The sequence below is a fragment of the Sporothrix schenckii genome (genome assembly GCF_000961545.1).
Source record: "Sporothrix schenckii 1099-18 chromosome Unknown Cont41, whole genome shotgun sequence".
Lineage (NCBI taxonomy): Eukaryota > Fungi > Ascomycota > Sordariomycetes > Ophiostomatales > Ophiostomataceae > Sporothrix > Sporothrix schenckii.
In genome coordinates this window covers 2,132,357-2,152,572 of record NW_015971142.1, presented here as the reverse complement: position 1 = coordinate 2,152,572, position 20,216 = coordinate 2,132,357, and the positions used below count along the sequence as shown (strand labels likewise).

The following is a 20,216-nucleotide window of genomic DNA, read 5'->3' as shown; positions in this document are numbered from 1 at the left end:
CGAAAGGGAAAGAGCAAGGATAGGAGAAGGAAGAAGTGGCAGGCCAGACAGCATTCTCTTGTAAACTAGACTCCAGGAAGGAGCAGGCAAACATAAGGTTCTGGCTATCTAGCTAGCGAAACGAACCATCATTATACTGGCAGTGCCACCATACACGTCATATAAAAAGTGACATGTCTTTATAAGAGCTTTCAATGTTGTTTAGACAGATAAATAAAGTTCAAGGGCCACGGTATTCCACGATCAACGGGCGCAGAACTGAGATGCATTGTTGAAAGCTTTCCTTTGCCCGGGCTACAGTTCCAACAAGTATATAGGTAACGTATGCCATCACATCACCAAAACTGTAAGATGATATCATGCTTCTAAAACAATGTGATTTTATATCCAGTTCCAACGTTAACTCTTGCTCTTGTATGAGGCTCATGCGCACGCTTTGCTCAGTTGATGTCGGGGTTACTACTTCCTTTTTAGGTAATTGCGCCATGTAGAGGCGATCACGTGATGTCGCGTTTAAGCTGGAGGACCCACACGCGAAAAGTTGCGGGTCACGACTCGGCCTAAAGTGAAGACACGGTTCACGCCTGGCTTTGGTACTTTTGGCGGTGTCAGTGGCCACAGCGTACGCTCCAGGGGGCCTCCGTCTGTGTGTTGACATGACAGCTGCTGTCGAAAAGTATACCCATTCATCTTTGCTTCCTTTTCTTCTCTTCGTAGTTTCCACTATTTGTTCTTTGCACTATTTCTCCATACTTTATTTCGTACTTTGTTAAGTTATTGCCTCGTTCGTTCTTTCCCTCTTTTGTTAGCTTCCATAATCTGCGACAATGCCCCAGTTTTGATTGCCATGTGCATTGTGCCGGTCCAGAAAGAAAGGAACAAAATAGAGAAAACGTTTAAACAATCTCGCTGAATTTCTGCCTCTCGTCCGATTTCGTATACGCCATACATGTTTTTCTCATCATCTTGAAATGCATATTTAAAAGCTGTTGTCCATCGGAGATACTCTGTTGCTCCCCAATCTGTCGAAGCAACATGCAGACTGGGGCAATAGCGACTGGCTGTGACTTCCCCGTTTCCGTTTCTACGCAGTCGACGTTCCCAACCGTGATACGTTCGCATTTGACGGAAGGAGCAATCTAGTGTTGATTGTCGCCAAACAAGGCAGTCGCCATCCACATTAAGCAGTATATGAGACAAATTCGGAAGCAGCGAAGCAGAGAGGAGTGAAAGGCAATCAATCTACACTTTAGAAAGTACAATTCGCCCGCCATTACTCAGGATACCTCGTAAACTATGCCACCAGTGATGCTCTGTCCGCCGTAACACAGGCGATGCCACGCCTACTTTCACACTCAGCCATTTACTTCCCACCGTTGATTTGCGATCTTTCGGGTTTTCGTCCTCTCCTGTATGAGTTCCCGCTAGTGAACTTTGTCGCGAACCGCGTTGCAACCTACAAATGTATCCACTTGTGGATGGCCAAGCGTAACTGTGTATGGTCTGGTCTAGCCGGCCGCTGTTTCCGCAAGACCTCGAAAGCGACGTAGGAAAAACTTAAAAGAAAAGAAAAACGCCGGCGCTTGTTGCCCCATCCATTACGGATGCAATGACAGGCCCAGAGAAACAGCGACCGTGATGACATGCAACTGAAAAACCAACAAAGGCCTAGAGGAAAACAGGTTAGGCCCTGCTCTTTCCCTGACTAGTCTTACTGCGAATCTGTCTCGCCATTTGCGCCGTTGTTTCTCGATGTTCTTTTCGTCCTTGGACACATCTTCCTTTTACCGCTACTTTTCAACCTCTTCATTTTCTTTTCCTCGGATGCTTTTGTTTATGCTACAATTTTTCGTTGCCTCTTGCCTCCAATGTATCTCGCGTGCTGAGAGTATACTTTCCATTATCTGCTCCGTACACTGCGTCCCAACAGCGCATCATTCTTGGATGACTGTGCCATTGTCCCAGATCCAGCGCCCTTTGTTATCGTGTTGCCTGGTCCGTGAACACGCGCCGCCGCCGTCGTGACTGGACTCAGCGCGGTCGTCCCGCCTAACGCATGCTAGCGTCGTCATCCACCGACTTTTGCCTCCTTTGGCGTCGTATTTGGCTGTCGCCTTTTCCATTTTTCTCTTTTCTCTTGACTTGTCTTTGCACGCCATAGCACACTGTTCTTCTCTTCCTTACCATCTTGTTGATCTACACCATCGTCGCTCAATCAGACACGTTTTCGCCCTCGCAACCGCATGACCAGCATCCTTGCAATCTACATTAGAACCAGACTGGCTGCTCTTCTGGTTTTCGCCCACGCTCCGCCCGTTCGCACTGACCGAAAACAGACGACAAGGAGGTGGACAATCGTGGACGGACAGCAACCCGTGCGGTCCTCAGCTTTGCGTGCTCGCCTGGTTCTTTTTTTGGAGTCGAGCCTCCAATTTTGCACTCATTTAGCATCTTTGGGGGCCAAACGCGCGTGCGCGCTGACGCAGACGGCATTGCTCCTTTGCCTCGCCTCGCCTCGCCTTATTCCTCCTGTCTGTCCCGCCACGGGCCCTCTCCCTCGCAAAAGCGGTCTGGGTCTCGGTTAAAATGGATCGAGACGCACACGTCCACGACAACCGTGACGCTCGAGACGTCCGAGCCGTTCTTCCGCGTCTCTCCGACAGGTCCGACGCGCCTGCTTCTCGTGCTAGTCTCGCTTTAGATGTGTTTGCCAACGCGCAAAAACTGCCGTCCTACTCAATACACGCCCAACAACGACTCCTGCACCAGGACCAGAAGCAGCACCAGCAGGCGCAACACCGGACACAATCACCCACACGCTCACCGTCCCACCAAGCAAGCGAACTGCCCCTTCCCCTTTCTGCGTCCTCATCCACCTCCACCCAAAGCAGCAGCCGTCATTACTTCCAGCAGCAACAACCGCCGTCCTTCAGCCACACCGCCAACAGTAGCGATTCGCAAGATACGACGAGTAGCGCCAGCACGGATACCGATCAGCTCTTTACGCCACCGATCAGCGAAGGCGAATTGAGTTTCGGGGGTGGTGGCGGCAGCGTCAACGGAAGCTCAAGCGCCTACAATCCCGAACACGACATCTCAAGCCAAGAGTCCCAGCTGCACCAACTGTCAAGGCTTGCCGCATCCCGCGAAAGAATGACCGACATAACGGAATCTGATGCGTTTGACGGCGGCGCGCTATCACGCAAGCGGGCTGCCGATGGTTCTGTCAAGCACACGCGGAATGCATCCAGTACGTCACCGATCTACATGGGCGGTCATTCCAGAAATACGAGTACTGTGAGCGTTGCATCTACGACCGGTGGCCGCATTGGCGAGGTAAGCTTCGCACCTGTTGATTTCGTCGATTGCATGCACACGCCGAAGTGGCTAACGATGAGCGCAATTAGCTCTCCGCCGAATTAAAAACGCGTCTGTCATACGCGATGGTAAAGGTGAGCCATGGTTGGCAGGCACATTCGATCGACCAGGTCGAGAACTTTGCCTCTCATGCCGCATCACCGGCATCTAGTACGTCGACAATCCACGGCCGCCACGGTTCGTCTCTCAGCCCGCGCATTCCTGGTCGCCCTTTCCACGATCGCCATCAGAGCCAAACGAGCGTCTCTACTTTAAGCACGACCATTGCCCCAGCTGATCGCGGCTTGTCCACCCTCGATACGTCGCCATGGTCATCACAACAAAGCTCCCGTAGCAACCACTCCACACCTCCCCTGCCTTCGCCTCTCGGGACGTCGCGAAGCGGATCGACCGCGCCAACAAGATCCCTCGCCCCACCAGTCTCTATCCAGCCATCTCGGCCGTCTGCGCTGGGACGCCGAAATTCGAATCCAGGTTATACGCCGCCGGCTCTTCCAACATTCTACTCACACCAGGGTAGCCCGCACACGCCGTCTACACTCGATTCGGGACATGTGCGCACGCCGACCGCCGACCCTATTCTCTATACGCCCCACCAAAACGTTCGCGAGCAGGATGCTATTGAAACGCTCCTTTTCATGAGCAGCCCCGGCAACTCGTCCAACATGAAGCACTTTCCGCCCATCTCTTCCTCGCAACCTCTTCCGGCCGGCCACCACGACCCCCAGCAGTACAACAACGTGATGAGCCCTCAACGGCACGGTCTCCCTGGCTCTGCCCCGCGCAAGAGCCTACCCACAGGTCGGCCGAACGCCCCAACGTATGGCTCACAGCCTGCCCTCGGTCGTCGTGGTGGTCACCACCGGAGTCCCAGCGAGATGGACCTCGACGAGCCGTATGGAACACCGTACTCACGATCTAACAAGGGCACACCAAAACGGCGCGCTAATGGGGCGTTTGATGGTACGAACGTGTTGAGCCCTCGCATGAAGGTGCCGCTGTCCATGCCGTCTGGCCTGAGCTCCACATCAAAACCACGGCCTGCCTTGGACGAGGACGACATCGAAAAGATGCTAGATCGTGCTGCCGCCGCTTCCGCCGACGATTCCTCTGACTCGGAGAGCGAGATTTTGATACCTGCCCGCCGGACAACCCATCTTGGTGTTTAAATAGGGATCCAGATAATAATGACTTGTGGCTCCCTTGGGCCTTGCAGCATCTGGTGTCGTCTATTTTTGATTTTTTGTATTGGGAGCCTTATTTATTTCCACATAGGACTTCTTTGATACATGGCGCCTTGTTTTCGGTTTACGCAACATTTTTTTCACTGGCACCTATGTCCCTTTGTGGTATCTGTTGGTGTTACTTTTCTTCTTCTTTTCCTTCCAATTTTGTCTCCTATCTCATGGTACTCTCGGGAGTGCTGTCACTCGCATTTACGATGGTACATCGATACATGGCACGTTTAGCATAAGCGGCCTGGCAGGAAAGAATGGGCTATGATTTTGACTTTCACAGACCTACTTATCTTATCCCGGCCTGCTGTGGATTTGGCGTTTCTGGTTACTTTTGTCGGGCAGCACACTGGTCACCGTGTACAGCTAGCAATCTGTTGTCCTAGCTGGCGTTTGATCTCAACGTACGATCTAGGCGGCACCACTTTATTTGCAATGGAACAAGGAAAGGGTGCATCATTAGTTGGAGGTTGAGCGCGTGCCCTTTATTTTCATGTGCACTACTTTCTCTAAAAGCCGCTACATAATCTGTATTGTTGATGGTGAGATTGGCATCATGTCCCCTGGTCATGTTTTATTACTTCTCGGGAGGCATTTTGGTATCCAGTGAGCTTTTGGTTTGTTTGGTGCGCCATTGGCTAGAGCCTCGCGTTTTTCATGAGTCGCTTTATCGAGGCCGGGAACGGCCCGAACCTAAGGCCCAGAGCATTGATGTGGCAACCATCACCGGGAGTCGTATATCAGAAGCTGGACGTCCGAGACAAGTTCAATTGTACTTCCCTAACAGTTCTTCAAGAAAGGCGTTGATAGTTCGTGCGGCCCAGCCTCCGTCAGCCTCCAGAGCCGCTCCACGTGGGAATGCGCACGCACTTATGCCGAACCCAGATAAATCTATTTATTTCCTCGACATCCTGAGAGAGTTACAATAAGACGAGGCCTTGAGGGTGTAGTGTTGAAAGGCTCTTGAAGAAAAGAATAAATTGGAAATACCCGGTTTTCTGGAAAGTTTTTGTTATTTCTCTTTCTCTTTCTATAGCTATTTCGCCGGCCTCCTTTTCATGTTTTTTTCTAATACAAACCAGCGCCTTTTCTCCTCCAATATTTACAAGCTATGCCTGTAACTGCCAATAGGTAATTGTGTTCGCCACCAAGGATTGTGGTGGTGATTTCCCCGCACATCGTTTTGTTTCGTTTGTAACCGTTTGCGTATGTATGTCCGGTCGTTTATAGACAAACTATCTGTGGTCGTAGAGTCGGGCGCATCGAGCCGAGGCGTTTTGAATTCGACTCTTTGAACGGTTCTCGTCCTTTTGCCTCTAGTTGACGCGCGCGGTTGCTTGGCCGTGCTTTGTCGAATTTACTCCGCCCTTTCTGTGCGGGGAACCGAGGAACAGAACACGATTGAAGGCCGTCCCTCTTTCTCTCCTCAGAAATAGAGCAGGTGATGAGGATAACGAACAAGATAAATGCAAAGGGCGGCGGCCCGATCTGGAAAGAAGTCGCGCTGCAAAGAGGGGTGACCACCTCAAGACGGTGCTGGTACGTCGTCCTTCCCCAATGTCTAGATTCAAAAACAAAGCCACGGGTGTAGGATGCGGGATGCTACATGCGGGACTGGTCCCTACGAGCCACTATACGTCGTAGCCGATGATTTCATGCACGCACCGGTAGTTTCGAAGGTTGGAGATATGGGGGACGGGAAGGGGTGAGGAGGAAGGCACAACCGGCCGATCAAAGATGGTAAAATGCCACGACCAGGGCGCAGTGCTCTTTCCTATTGTGTACTACTCGTGCCCTCTCCTCTCCTTCTTTCCCCTTTCCGGTTTGTCTGTTTTCCTTTATAATTTGTATTCGCATCAATCTTACCTATTGCGTTATCTGTCTCATAGACAGCTTAAAGCATTATTGATAAAAGACGTTACACCGAAACTCTAGACGGCAACTCACGTCGCTTTGCGCCTTCGATACACAAACCTCTTCCTACTTTGACAAGTCCCGACCAAAATGACGGAAACTCGTACGCAGAGGGCTGCAGTGCTTGTAGTAAGTTAATAACCTATTCCCGTCTCTTCTCGTCATAAGGACAAGCGGAAAGTGAGAACCGGCAACAACCGCCAAATACCACATCACTTACACTGTGCTTGCATCGTCTAGGAACGAGGCCCCAACCCCAAGTTTGAGGTGCGCACCGTTCCCGTACCCACAGTCGGCCCCAATGACGTCCTGGTTCGCCTGTCCGTCACCAGTGTCTGCGGCTCCGACTACAGCCTCGCTGTCGGCCACCTGGGCCCCTCCCGCAACATTCTCGGCCATGAGGGCGTTGGCCGCATCGTAGCGTTTGGCTCCAACGCCACCACCCTCGACAGCACCTTGACGATCGGCCAGCGCATCGGCCTTGCCTGGAACCGCGATGCCTGCGGCCTCTGCGTCTTCTGCATGGACCCCAACAACGACGCCGAGACCCGCTGCAAAGCCCGGCTCGTGTCTGGTGTGGCTGCCGACGGCACGTTTGCCGAGTATGCTGTCGTGCCTGTGCGCTACCTCCTGCGCCTGCCGGCCGAGCTGGACGACGTATCGGACGAAGACATTGTGCCCATCATGTGCGGCGGTGTCACGGCCTACAAGGCCATCAAAGAGTGCGGCCTGCTGCCGGGCCAGATTATTGCCGTCGTGGGCGTGGGCGGCGTCGGCCTGCTGGCGCTCATGTACGCCAAGGCCATGGGCTTCCGTACCATTGGCATCGACGTCAATGCCGAAAAGGGCGTGCTTGCCAAGACCCACGCGCACGTTGACCACTACGTGGATCTGTCATCCCTGCCCAAGCTCCCCGACGGCGCACCGACCGCCAATCCGTTCTGGTCGTCCGTCGGTGACGCTGTCAAGAAGCTGACGCCAGGCGAGGTGGGCGTGCACGCCGTGCTCGTGGCCTCGGGCGCCCCGGCTGCATACCAGTCGGCATTCGGCATGCTCGCTCCCTTTGGCGCCCTCATGTGTGTGGGCATTCCGCCCATTGACAAGCCCGTGCTGTTCCACCCTACGGCGTTCATTGCCAACGGCTGGCGGGTGCTCGGCTCGGCCGTGGGCAAGCGCGGCGACATCCTCGAGGCGCTCGACTTTGTGAAGCGTGGCCTGGTGAAGCCGCTGACGAAGCCGGCCAGGTTCTCTGCCATTGACCAATTGGTAAACGACGTCGGCCGCGGCAAAGTCGACGGCAAGTACGTGATCCGGCTGGACGACGAAGAGGCTTCAGACGCGGCCGCACCGGCCGTAGCTGACCCCGCTGCGGCATAATTGTAACATAACAAGAAAACAAAAAAGCGTTAAACATTTGAGAGGATGCTATTGATTTGCCTCCAAGAAACGAAGTCCTGGTTGACGGGCGAAGAAGCACGGAGCGAGATGGTTTGGGGTTGTCCAAAACTGCCCCTGGCCAGATTGGAAATTCAGCATTTTTTCAGCGAATGTCACATCACAATTCTGCTTCCTCTGGATTTAAGTATTAGTAAAACCACGTTGAAACATCGCTGATGCACTACTTTAGTAGCATGCTGCAATAGTCCCACACATCGGAAAGGCTTGCGTAACTGTTCACCGATGCCCCAGCTTCGTGTTTTGGTTTCTGTCACTTCAGCTTTTTAGTTAGAATATTGGTCACAGGAGAAAAATAGTATGCAGACATTCATAGAGAACTACGTTGTTTACATAGGATGGAACAGATACAGGGTGAGCTCCCGGTGTTAGAACAAACCAAAAAACTTTGGCCGCAGGTGATGTATGTATAATATGTATATGGACTTTTTATATGTACAAGGTGCAAATGGGAACATTCCTGCTTCATTGGGAACCAGTTCCATGCAAAAGATAAAAGTATGTGCCAGCCAAGTTGTATGTGGACAAGGCAAAAATAAGGCAAGGAGAAATAGAAAAGGCAAAGGTTGCAAATGCTCTCTGGCTCATTTAAGCGTGGCTCGCAAACCCAACAGTGTTGTTACCCAGGTTAAAGGCAACGAAGTTGGACTTGAAGAAGACATCACCAAAGATCATCAGGTCACCTTCGATGGCCTGCAGACCACCGAAGCAGGTGTTGCCCGTAACCTGCTCGAACATAATGTCCGTGCCCCTGACCGTGGCCATGTTGCCGCCGACGTCGAGGTGCAGGTCCGGCAGGTTAGCATTACAGGGGACAGTGATACCACCTGCCTGCTGGTTGTTCTGGGCACCCGTCACGCTTGAGTAGTAGGCAGTAACAATTTTGTCGCTGGCCAGGAGCAGCGTGGTGCCGGTATCGGCAATGGCCTGACCTGCCCCGCCGGTCTGCACAGCACCATTGCCAATAGCAAACTTGCTGCTGCTAAACTGCCAGAAGCCCTGTGACGTGTTGACAGCGGCAAAATGCATAGTGCCATTGAACTGGGTAGAGTCGATGGTACCAAACTCGTACGATCCAGCCGCATCGTGGCGTAGATTGGCTGTGAACACGGGCGCCGCCAGGCTGTTCTGGACGTTGTCGAAAAAGGTCTTCTGCCGCTTCGGCTTCACCGTGTTCAGCTTGCTGAAGGCCAGACCGACAAGTCCGTTGCTTGCAGTATCCGCAACAAACGAGCTCGACACTTGAGTAGCCAGCTCGACGGCCTGCTTGGCCACCGATGCCCCGCCAATGTTGACAACATCAGTACCCACCGTGCCAGAGACAGCAGAACCATCACCGTAGGAGATGGAGAAGGTCTGGCCAGTCAGCTTGGTAAACGTGGTCGACTTGGTGGAGTCAAAGAGGGTGTGACCCTTGGATTGAGCAGCAGACAGGCCGGTATTGAAGACCCAGAGATCCGATGAGCCGGTGTCAAAATCCATGTTGAGTGTCTGGCCACCAATGCTCACGGGAGAAAGGTATTCGACATCTCCAGAAGTTGGCGTGTTGATCACAATACCAACACCGCTTCCGATAGCAGCGGCGGCGGTCGTGTTGGTTGAGGTTGAGTTGGTAGATGTCGAGTGGGTAGACGTCGAGTTGGTAGACGTCGAGTTGGTAGATGATGTGGTAGAGGTGGTGGCGCCAGTAGTGCTGTTGCCGTTGTCAATGGTAGCTGTGCTTGTGCCATTGGCTTTGCCGTTGGCATTGGCATTGCTGTTGCCGGTAGCGTTGCTGTTTTTGTTTCCGTTTCTGTTGCCGCTGCCGGCGGCGTTGCTGTTACTGGCGGCGTTGCTGTTGCCGGCGGCGTTGCCGTTGCCGGCAGTATTGCCACTGCCATTGCCATGCTTGTGAACCCTTCGTCTCTTGCTTTGCGTGATAGCTTCTAGGCGGGCGACCTCCTGTGCGTTGAGGTGCGCGACCAGGTTCTGTGGCGGCCGGACTCCGTACTTTAAATGAGCTTTCATCAGCTGCTTCGGAGTATTGTGGCCAGCATACGCTGCGTTGCGGACACGCTCAACCTTAAAAGACCGTTTCTGAATAGTATTCGGGGCCGGAGCCGCGCACACGAAGGATATGAGAAGCCCCAGGAGGCAGATCACACTCAAGGTCGAACGCATGGTGGAAGAGTGAATTGGAAATATGAAGAGAGAAAGAAAAAAATATTTGGATAACGAGTGCGTATATGAGAAAACAAACCACACCAGGTGGACGAGACGTCGTTCCGTGTCGTTAAGAAGAAAATATCAAAGAAGGGGTGAAGAAAAGAATCACCACTGGCGAGATGTTCAAGTTACTTTGATAGAGCCAAAAGTAAACAGTGAACCAGGGAAATAAAAAAAGAAGGGGGGGCCAAGGAAGGAAATGGGAAGACAAAGCAAAAAGTCGAGAGGGATGAAGAGAAAAGAAAGAAAAGAGGTAAAAGAACGGATTTCCTTGGAGTGTTATATAATTGGGATATGAAAGAAAGAAACACAACAACATGCTCATATATGGGGGTCCCCTTAGACCAAATGGTCCTTGGCGAGGCCAGGGCGGCTTCCTGGCCCATGAAGACCAGGTATCGCACTCCGCCTACTTTCCCTTTGTGGAGCCATCTTTTCCTGGAACTTTGCAAACAAATGTAGTTTTGCTCGGTCGTCTTTGTCGACAAACTGTGTACACCGATGCTCTCATTGTTCCAGCCCTCGGCCCATGCCAAGCTGGGTGGACCATGCTTTGATTCACCATAGCCGGAGATCACCACGCACAGGCCATTGGAGGGATAGGCGAGCCGGGGTGGCAGACGGAGAAAGGCAATGGGGGTGTGAAGGGAAGATCATTGGAAGGTCACTGGAAAGTTGGAAAGTGGCTCTGCACAAGGGTATCAGGGCGAGGGTATGCAGAGCCTCCACTAATAGGAGGATAACAACTGCAAAGGGATGGTGGTGACGAAAATGTCACTTGCAATAGGAGTAGCTAAGCCATTGTGAAATCCAGTGGAACGACGGAAAGAGGAGGGTTCGTGTTTTCGCCACGGCTATGGATAAAGAGACGGGGGTAACTGCGGCTCCCAAACCGCCTCACATGTCCCCAAGGATCAAAAGTGAGGCAGACATATTACCATCTGCTGAGGGCTCAGTATCTTGCAAGAAATTGTGGCCGCAATGGAACCGCCCACTGAAATGAGGCCGTCGGTTTGGCGACCCAGAGGTCGTCAGAAGAAAGATAATAACTAGTCAGGGCACTGGCCGTGGAGAAAGAATTGAACTGATGACGACGCCCGACGTGTGGTATGCAAGAAAATCTCTAACGGTACAAACCAACTGGCAAATGGGAAGTGTTGTTGTTGTTGGAAACAGAATCCTAAAAGGGGGCATCGACCCAGTTTGAAGACCGGACACTTGTAGCAGGTTCGACTTTCGCCATTGGGCCGCTTCGCTCCCGTCGCACCTTCTCTACACGCCCCACTGCATCTGGGTCCAGAGCCAGAATCTCTCCGATTGACGATCCACCCGGGTTTTGGCAGGGGCCCCTGAAGAAACGAAAGCGGGCGACTCGCCGCCAAACTAGCGGCAGTGTCCTGAGTAGGAAACTGTGGTTTTACACTGTCAAGTCCCCGTGACAGCAAGGAGGAAGTCAGAGAAGGAAAGAGCGCGCTTTAGTTTCTGTACGATATTATGTCCACATGCAAGAGCGTCCTGTGGACCTGCTATTTACGGTAATCATGCCATCGTACTGAGGAAGTCAATGTGAGTGTTGTTCCTGCTGGACTGAATATTACCTGCTGGACTCACACTTACCGACGAGGAAGGGGCGTGTAGCGGCGGCGCTTGTTACTCGGCGATTCAACCTGGTTGTGTTGGTGTACTTTTGCTTGAACATGCATATCTTCTCCCACTCGTGTGCTTTGTGTCTCCTCTCAAACCGCGGCGGCTGTGCAGCGCAAAGACCCTGGATGTTCGTTTGGGCCGTTTACCGAAACATAACACTCAAACAGCCGGTCGAGGCTGCGGGTGATGCGATTTGCTGCATCTACGGAAAATAGGAATTGCTGTATCCTTCGGTTTTCCTAGAACCGGATCCTCATCTTCGTTTCTCAATTCTCGTTTTTTGTTCTTCTTCGTTCCCCCCCTTACGCTCAAGATTTCTATGTCGGCAGTTCCATTTGCAGTTGTCTCCTAAGCTGATGGCAAGAAAGTTCTTGAAATCTAGTTGCTAAAATTCGGCCAAATTATTTTATTACAGGATATCACATTTAACGCAGGTCGTCCAAACAGGACTTTAGATCTTCTGCGCATGAAATGCTTGCTGTCCCTGTCCTGGATGCGTATGGCTTGGCTTGCCTTTTTGAAATGAAAGGATTACCCGCCGTATGCTATACTAAACGAGTGGTATTATCCAGTGCCTGAAAAGCCAAGGCCTGCCAGCCAAGGGATCAGCCGTACCCGCACTTGGTACAAGAACACAAGGATTCGAGAGTGTGTAGCACATGCTGGATTGTATCATGATCAACCTCACCAAAACGGCTCACCAAGCTCGTAATTCTACCTCTAGGCTAGTGACGATATATCGTTAAAAATAATAAACAAACATATGTGTGGAATTTCAGTGTAAAATACTAAAAGCAGTCGAAGTTTAGCAGAGGTGTACAGAAGCTCATCTTGGAATATGTTTCGATCGTCTTCACTTGACATTTTGACTTCACTTGGCAGATATGAGCTTTCTCCACAATGCGTTAGGCGCCGTTTTTCAAACTGGCAACAAATATCGTACGGGTCAAATCATATTGAAAGAGTCTTGCGGAATGCCACATGTTTTGAAAAAGAGAAAAAGAATTGCATGTAAGCCGGGTGTCTCCATTGTTGTAAGAGAGCCGAGATCAATTAGGAAGACTTCATGCTACGTGCACCCCAATTATCTGCGCGAGAGTCATACGAAAGCCCTGGCAAACGTATAATGGTCTTGGATACTCACTTTCCTATTTCAGACAGCTTGCGCAACTGTGATTTTGCGCGCCTCGGGTTGTATTGCAAACATGGTAATAAATTATACTTGTCGATTGGGAGGCAGGGATCGAGGCAGTGTACCAATACTCACGACACAGACACTCTCTGTTGAGAGGGTTTGGTACGTCGTATGTCGGGCCTTCTCCCTGTTGCCAACAATGTTTCACCTTTGGACCCAAACAGCCAGCACTCTCGTGTTTCAGCATCTCACCACCTCCACTACCGAACAGCCCACAACTGGCCAAAATCGAAAGCTGTCTGTGCTAAACAGTGGGAAAGGAGAAACAGAATGAACAGGGGCCAGTTTCCCATGTGTGTTTGTTACCCTTGCTGTCGGCTGTGGTGACCCTGGGTGCGGCGCTAGAAACAAGCCTCATGTATGGAGTATGCCGTTGACGCGTATGCATGCACATTCCCTATCTCCGGCAGGCTTGGCGGGAAAGGTGTATCGAACCCGACGTCTGTGGGCCACTAAACCAGCCAAGGCGCAGTTGGCCAGGCCTGCAAAATAGCCCGTGTGTATCCGTGAGAGAAACGGCGATTTTCATCGCTGATCCGTGGTTCACGCTAGGGGATGTGAACGACGGACACAACACACATCGCGGTGAATCTCTGAAGCATAGCCCAAGCACATACTCTCCCCTGCATCAGACCCTCGCGAGCCTCGTTACTGCTATCGATTAGCACTGGTAAGCTCTATGTTGAGGTCCATGTTCACTTGTCTGTCTCTGCCCTTCTCGCTGGGTACCGGGGCTGCTGGCATTTTGTGCCGTGGAATGTGAATCGTGCCTGTATCTCCGACGGCTGACCATACACAACATTCGACCGGGAGCGATCTGGTAGATCTTCCAGCGATCATTCATGCGTTCCCAGGATTTGTCTCGTAGCAGGTGAAAACGGCACGTTCACGACACCCGTCGATGGGCTGTACGCAGGACCCGCCGTGCTTTCTGATTCAGGGGTATGAAGTGAGTATCAGGACAGAAAACAAATCCGAGCACCAATACTATGAAAATATGAACTTGTGCAATTTTATGACACCTCGTGCTCATCGGGAATGTTACTCGATTTGAGAATATTCAAACTGTGTGACAAAATATAAACATTCAGTTCAAAGTGTACCGATCAACAGGAACAATCAAAAGGGACAAGGAGAGGAAACAATGGGCATACGTGTGGAATTGCATGGAAAACGAATATTCCAAGTTCATCGTCGTCGTGCAGGTTGCAACATAGTATGTTGAATATGGAACCGGTTATTCGAATCAAACAAAACGTAAAAAAGGATGCACATAAAAAAGCAAAGCCAATTAAAATACATCTCCAAACTAACAGGTCAACAGTTCGACGTACGGTGACAGTGCTGGAATGGTCAAAACGTAGCACAAAACCTGTGAATGACATGGCATGTCCAGTCAGCTTCGAGACGACGTATCACTGACTGTGTCTGCTTTGACTGTTTGGAACGACACGAAGAAATACACGAGTAATAAGCGACGCAGTGCAGTGTTGGACCCTAGTGTATTTGCCCGTAGCCTGAAGGCCCAACTCTTTCCGTTTCAAATTTCGGAGGATGGCGCTAAACGAAACTGAGAATTTTCACTTTTTTTTACTTTACAAAAAAAGTGAAAAATTGGCCCAATGGCTCCGTAATACGCGTAGCCAACCTTCCGCTGGGCCAATAATGCCCGGCCAGCCAATCAAGCCACTGGTTCGACCGTTCTCCATCTCAAAAAAGGGTGAGGGTCCACGCCGAAACTCTTGGGCTCCCTCCCGTCGCACCTTCCCAGCCACTCATATTTCACATCCTTTTCAAAACGCTGGAGCTCCTTCCTCCCTCCTTGTCTCGTGGCCTCGTTCGACTTCTTTTCCGTCGTCGTTTTTGCAAGGTGTATTCTTGCATTTCCCTCTCATTGTTACCTTGGAAATAGTGAGGATCAGAGGACGGGCTTCCTTCGAGTGGAAACGGCTGGCTTTGTTCTTCCATCTGGTTGACTAGTCTCCATTGATTGGGCCCTCATTACACTGTTGTCCATCCAGCTTTTGGACCCTCCAAACCTCCGTTTTGCCCTGCTTTATCTCCTATTTTGACTTTGGAGCCCAGCCATCTGGGCGGTTCCTTCTTCTTTTTCTCGCCATCTCTTTCCTGATATCTTATTACCGTTTGCAAGGAAGTAGGCGCGATACAGGAAGAAGCACCCACGAGCCACGGTCCTTCGTCCACGAAGAGCCCTCGCAAGCATTACGGAGCTGACGACACCTTTGCTCTTTCCCCAGAAGCGCTATTCTTGCAATCTTATCCTCGTATCAACCCCGGTCCTTCCGTTCCGCGTTCTCCGTCGCCCTCTTCGTTGTATTACCGTGTCGCTGCTACAGATTCGTTTACGCTGCCCGCGTTCCCCCTTTCGCCCACTGTCGCACGGCACCCCTTCCCTCCGTCTTCCATTTCCCTCTTTCCTATTCGTTTCCCTCCGTTTGCATCACTAGTTGCCGTTCTCCTTTCCCCAAACCATAGTCTGCCCAGCTCTTCCGTTGTCTCTTCCACCACCCCCACGGTCGCCGCTCCGTCTCAAATCGCCACCACTACGACCTTTCACGGCCTCGTCCGTATTGCACCCTGCACGTCGCTCCAACGCTATTTGTGCATACTGGTGTCGAGCATACGTCGCGCCGAACCGTGCTCACGGCTAGACCAAAAGGGCAGTAAACATCGACAACCTTCGCGCCGTCGCCTTCGACCACTACCACGTCGATTGTCTTTCACGGAACGTCGCCGACCATGTCGGAGGACGAGTCGCCAAGGACCGACGCGCACGCCTCTGTGCCGACCGCGCTCCTACCATGGCAGAAGAAGCCCCGGTTCAGCTGGACGCCAGCCTACGAGACGACTTTTTTTCAGTCGCTCTGCCAGTCTGTTCAGCTGGGCCTTCGCGAGAACATGAGCTTCAAGCCCGAGGCTTGGAACCGCGCGCTGGCCATGCTGCGCGAACAAGGCGCGTATCCGACAAAGCAGCATTTAATCAACAAGACGGACAATGCGCGCAAAAAGTTTCGCCTGTGGCGCGGCCTTATGGAGAACCCGCAGTTTACGTTTGATCCGACCACGCGCATAATTAAGGGAAGCGACGACGCATGGACGAGCCATCTGGAGGTAAGAAGACGGCCGTGTGTGGACAGACCTACGGGGGGACTTGTCTGCAGCCCACTAACCATGTTTTTTGTGCCCGCCGCGTAGAAAGAGCCTCTCGCCCGCGCACTTCGCGAGCGCCCGTTTGAAAATGCCGAGTATCTCGAGATCCTGTTCCCCGATGTCGTCGGTTCCGGCGGTCAGCCCAAGCGCGTCACGAAGCCCCGCAGAAAGGGCCCTGACAATATCCCGAGTGGCGAGGCACCACCGGGCACGAGCATCATGCGCCTTGCAAACGGCCCAGTCGTTGGCAGCAACACAGGGGCGACACCCCAGCGGAACAACTCCAGCGGTATCGTCCCGACCGTCAACTCTACGCCAGTTCCTGTTCCGACAGGCGCCACCCCCCAGTCGCGCCAACAGGGCAACGCCAACTCAGCACAGAACAGTGCGAGCGCTCAACAAATACGCCCGACGCTGCAGAGCACACCGAACACAGCTACACAGTCCGTGTCCGCGTCGAACTCGGCGATCCAGCCGCCACCAGCCGCGTCCCAGGCAGGCGGGTTGCGACAAACAGGGGTAGGTGCCATTGGTCGCGCAGGCAATGCGGCGGCCTTAACACCCCCGGATGAACCCAATGGCAACAGGAGCAGTAACAATGCGGTTGGCCAGGGCCATAAACGTTTCGCGCCCGGTGGCGACAGCACCACACCGACGGCAACGACGGCAGCATCCAAACGGAGGCGCACCGACGGCAGCGGCAACGCCAACAGCGCAGCGGCCCGGAACCGCGCCGAATCGCAAGCAAATGCAGCTGCCGCTGCGTCAGCCACGGCCGCCGCCACAGCTGCTGGTCAGACCCCGGCTGGGTCGCGGCTGTCGTCGTTTAGCGATGCCATCATCCCCCTTGGCACCGGCCGCCAGAGCTCCGGCAGCGGCGCAAGTAACAACAACGCACGTGCAGACGGCATCACTAACCTTCTGGGCGATGTTCTGTCCAAGTACGCCGCCGCTGCAACCCTCGCATCGACCACACGATGGCCTGAGCAGGCCATGGAGATTTTCTTCTTGGAGTTTGCCGATGAGGATATGGATCTGCAGCTTCGCATCGCTGAGAAGATCTTGACCGACACGAGCAAGGCCGTTATGTTCTGCAAGATGCCAGCCACGCTACGAAAGCACTGGGTAAAGCGACTGCGCGAGGCCATCAGCCGCCAGGGCAACTAACTGACTTGCTGCATGCGACAACTCTGTTCGCCTTACATTCTTCATCATATTTGAATCTATATCCGGTGACTCTTCACCTCCTGGCATTGTTTGTCTCCTTTAACGTTCGTTCGGGATCATCCGTCTTTGTCGCCTGCGTTTGTTTTTTTTGTCCTGGGTTTTCTCGCATCTCTATTCTTTTTACATTCTCGGACATTGTTGTTGCGATATCGATACATCTGAGGCTTTGTTGGCGATCATTCATGATACACATCTTGCGAATGCTCAGTTTGTTTGCAATATTGCTTAGACGGGTTGGGCGTGCACGGGATGTCGCGCCTTGTTTCATCTATTATTTTTGTACATTTGTCAGGTTATCAGGTACTTGTCCCCCCTATATTGAGGCATGGTGTGTCCTTCATCCCCAATGTATAGTAGAACGCTGTGCAGAGCGAGCAAAATATAAAATGCACAAATTTTATTGGAAATAGAGTGGAATGATCTCCGACAAACAATACGCAACCTAAGTGATTCCGGGCAAAACAGAAATGAATGAATAAAATGCGCAAGGAAAAGGACCCTATCCATTCCAACCCTGAATACCGCCGTGACCAGAGCATGCAAGACTGTTCAAAATAGACGAAAGGGAAATTCAACAGCAAAATTGCAGCGAGCCCGCCAATTAACTCGGCCTCAGAACGTCAATCCTCCCTGCAGTTCACCTATGCAGATACCTACTGCTTCTTGCTCTGTCCCTTGTAGAAATAGCTGGATGGAAGTTAGTACACGGACGCAGGCACAATGTGAAACAAAAAAAATGATGGAAGACTGTCGGCTCACTTTGCGAGCGTGCTCTCCACGATGCCAACGGCGCCCACCACGGCCAGACCCGTTGCTGTGCTCTTCCAGTCCAGGCGGCCCTGCTCATGCAGGCCCCAGGCGCGGAAACCCAGGAATGCGCCCAGGCCAACAACGGCTACGAGGTTGCCAGCCACAGCCACCTTTGTCGCGGCGGGATGGTCCGACTCCAGGATGGAGAACTGCTTCGTCAGCCAGTTGTCGGCGCGCTTGGCCTGCACCTCGGCCTCGTGGGCCGTGTCGCTGGCCTGCTTCTGGGCCTTGCCGGCGGCCTTTTTCGCCTTCTCCTTTGCGTTCTTGGCAGCGCTCGAGACTTTGGCCTTTTGCGCCTCAAAGTCACGGGAAAGACCCTTGGCGTCCTTCTTCACCGAATCGGCCACGTCCTGTGCCTCAGAAGACACGGTCTGCAGATCCGGGGTGTCGACATCGGGGAATGACGTGGTAGAGGCGTTCGACTCGGTGTTCTCGACCTCGGGAAGTTGCGGCGCCGCAGCCTTTAGGGGGTTGGACATGTGAGCTGGCAATACTCGACCAAAGAGAGACAAGAAAAGGAAAGAATACAAAGCTAGACTGGAGCGGCCTAGACGCCAATGTCCAATATTCCACTAAAAAGCACGCAGAAAGTGTGGCTACATACCTCTTCGGGGGTCTGCTTGGGGCCTTTGGAAGCGATGTCTGCGTACGACACTGTATGAGGGGGAAGAAAAAGTCAGCAAATACATCAATAAAGAAAAGGATGCCGTGGAGACTCTGATGGCGGCAGGTTTGCAATCGCCTGAGGATGCAGAGCGAAGGGCTGTACAAAGCGGTAGCTGATGTCACGTACTTTTGCAGACGGGAAAAATGCGCGGTGGCAGCTAGGAATTATGTGCAGAGAAAGTGTATGCGAGAGACAAAAGCCTGACTGTGAGAAGAATCGAAAATGAAAAGCGATTCGGTGTTTTGATTGAGCTGTAAAGATTGTGAGAGAAGAAGAAGCTAGATGCGGGACAAGGAAGAAGTTGGGACAAGCTTAGTTTTTATTGTCATTTGATCGCCGGGAGGGGCACAAAAGAAGGAAGAACGAGGTAGGAGAAAGCAGAGCGCAGGCATGACAAAACCAAGCAGTCACCAAATGGCCTGGTTCTGGCCCTGGTCTGGCTTCTGGCCGCCTGTGGATTGGCGTCTTGCTATGGTATCCAGATGGTGACTTCACACCCTTTCTCCTGGGAGAGCGTAGGTGGGGTTAGATCGACGAGGCGCGAGTTTGGCGTGTAATTGTCTACAGGAAAGAACCCTACGAACCCGACGATTGAGCATTTCTGGTCTTTGTCGCGGCAAGAGCAGATGTAATCAAAGACAGTCCCTGGCCGCCAAAGACGAAAAATATGGAAAGAGCTATTGGCCAAATGCGAGACTAAAGTGAAAGGCCGAACGATCGCAAAAGAAAGAAGGCACGAACGACGAGCAGAGTGGGCGATGACAGGAGCGAATGGCGGACCTTGAATGGAGCTGCTGGGCGATGACGTCGTTCTGCGCGAAGAATCGCAAAATCTGCTATGAGAATGGGTCCTTACGTGGACACAGGCCTCCAAGGCCAGGGCGGGTCTTGCGATCGACTGCTTCCGTCGCAGCATGTGCTCCGAGCAGATCGACTTTCGAAAAAGGAACCAGCACTGCTTGTGGGTCTCACGTGACATCCAGCGAATGATGCATGTGATCTATCACATGTACTCTCCAACCGTTCATTGTTGGCGAAGAAATACACTGCACTCTGATTGGACAAAGCAACCTCACTTACACGATCAAAACAGAGACAATAAGATATGAAGAAAATTCAACAAAACAACAACGCAATAAATGTTCATATTGTCTATTGTCTTTAGATAGAATCAGTGAGGGATTTTATATACCATCGGAAACTTATATCTTAATAATTCATTCCACAAATGGATGGCTCTTTCGAAACATCAAAGTATTCAAGCAAATATTCAAATGTGCACTTTAGGGCATCATGATGAAATAGAACAGAG

At 52.1% G+C, this 20,216-nt stretch overlaps 5 protein-coding genes across 5 annotated transcripts; 3 read left to right on the top strand and 2 right to left on the bottom strand.

Annotated features, from left to right (window-relative positions):
• Positions 1-2,586: 2,586 nt before the first annotated feature.
• SPSK_07230 (Nrm1) lies at positions 2,587-4,547 on the top strand (the record flags this gene model as incomplete). The annotated part of the gene is made up of 2 exons (XM_016733894.1): positions 2,587-3,336; positions 3,471-4,547. The coding sequence occupies 2 exons, from the start codon at positions 2,587-2,589 to the stop codon at positions 4,545-4,547; spliced, it is 1,827 nt and encodes a 608-aa protein (XP_016591012.1).
• A 2,070-nt stretch (positions 4,548-6,617) lies between these two features.
• Positions 6,618-7,904, top strand: SPSK_07585 (alcohol dehydrogenase, propanol-preferring; the record flags this gene model as incomplete). Its single annotated transcript, XM_016734244.1, has 2 exons — positions 6,618-6,656; positions 6,768-7,904. 2 exons carry the CDS (start codon positions 6,618-6,620, stop codon positions 7,902-7,904), a joined length of 1,176 nt encoding a protein of 391 aa, XP_016591011.1.
• A 666-nt stretch (positions 7,905-8,570) lies between these two features.
• SPSK_07433 (aspergillopepsin I) lies at positions 8,571-10,142 on the bottom strand (the record flags this gene model as incomplete). The annotated part of the gene is made up of 1 exon (XM_016734096.1): positions 8,571-10,142. The coding sequence occupies one exon, from the start codon at positions 10,140-10,142 to the stop codon at positions 8,571-8,573; it is 1,572 nt and encodes a 523-aa protein (XP_016591010.1).
• A 5,647-nt stretch (positions 10,143-15,789) lies between these two features.
• Positions 15,790-17,367, top strand: SPSK_07431 (uncharacterized protein; the record flags this gene model as incomplete). The annotated part of the gene is made up of 2 exons (XM_016734094.1): positions 15,790-16,161; positions 16,246-17,367. The coding sequence occupies 2 exons, from the start codon at positions 15,790-15,792 to the stop codon at positions 17,365-17,367; spliced, it is 1,494 nt and encodes a 497-aa protein (XP_016591009.1).
• Positions 17,368-18,080: 713 nt separating this feature from the next.
• Positions 18,081-18,716, bottom strand: SPSK_07989 (uncharacterized protein; the record flags this gene model as incomplete). Its single annotated transcript, XM_016734641.1, has 2 exons — positions 18,081-18,114; positions 18,187-18,716. 2 exons carry the CDS (start codon positions 18,714-18,716, stop codon positions 18,081-18,083), a joined length of 564 nt encoding a protein of 187 aa, XP_016591008.1.
• Positions 18,717-20,216: the final 1,500 nt, after the last annotated feature.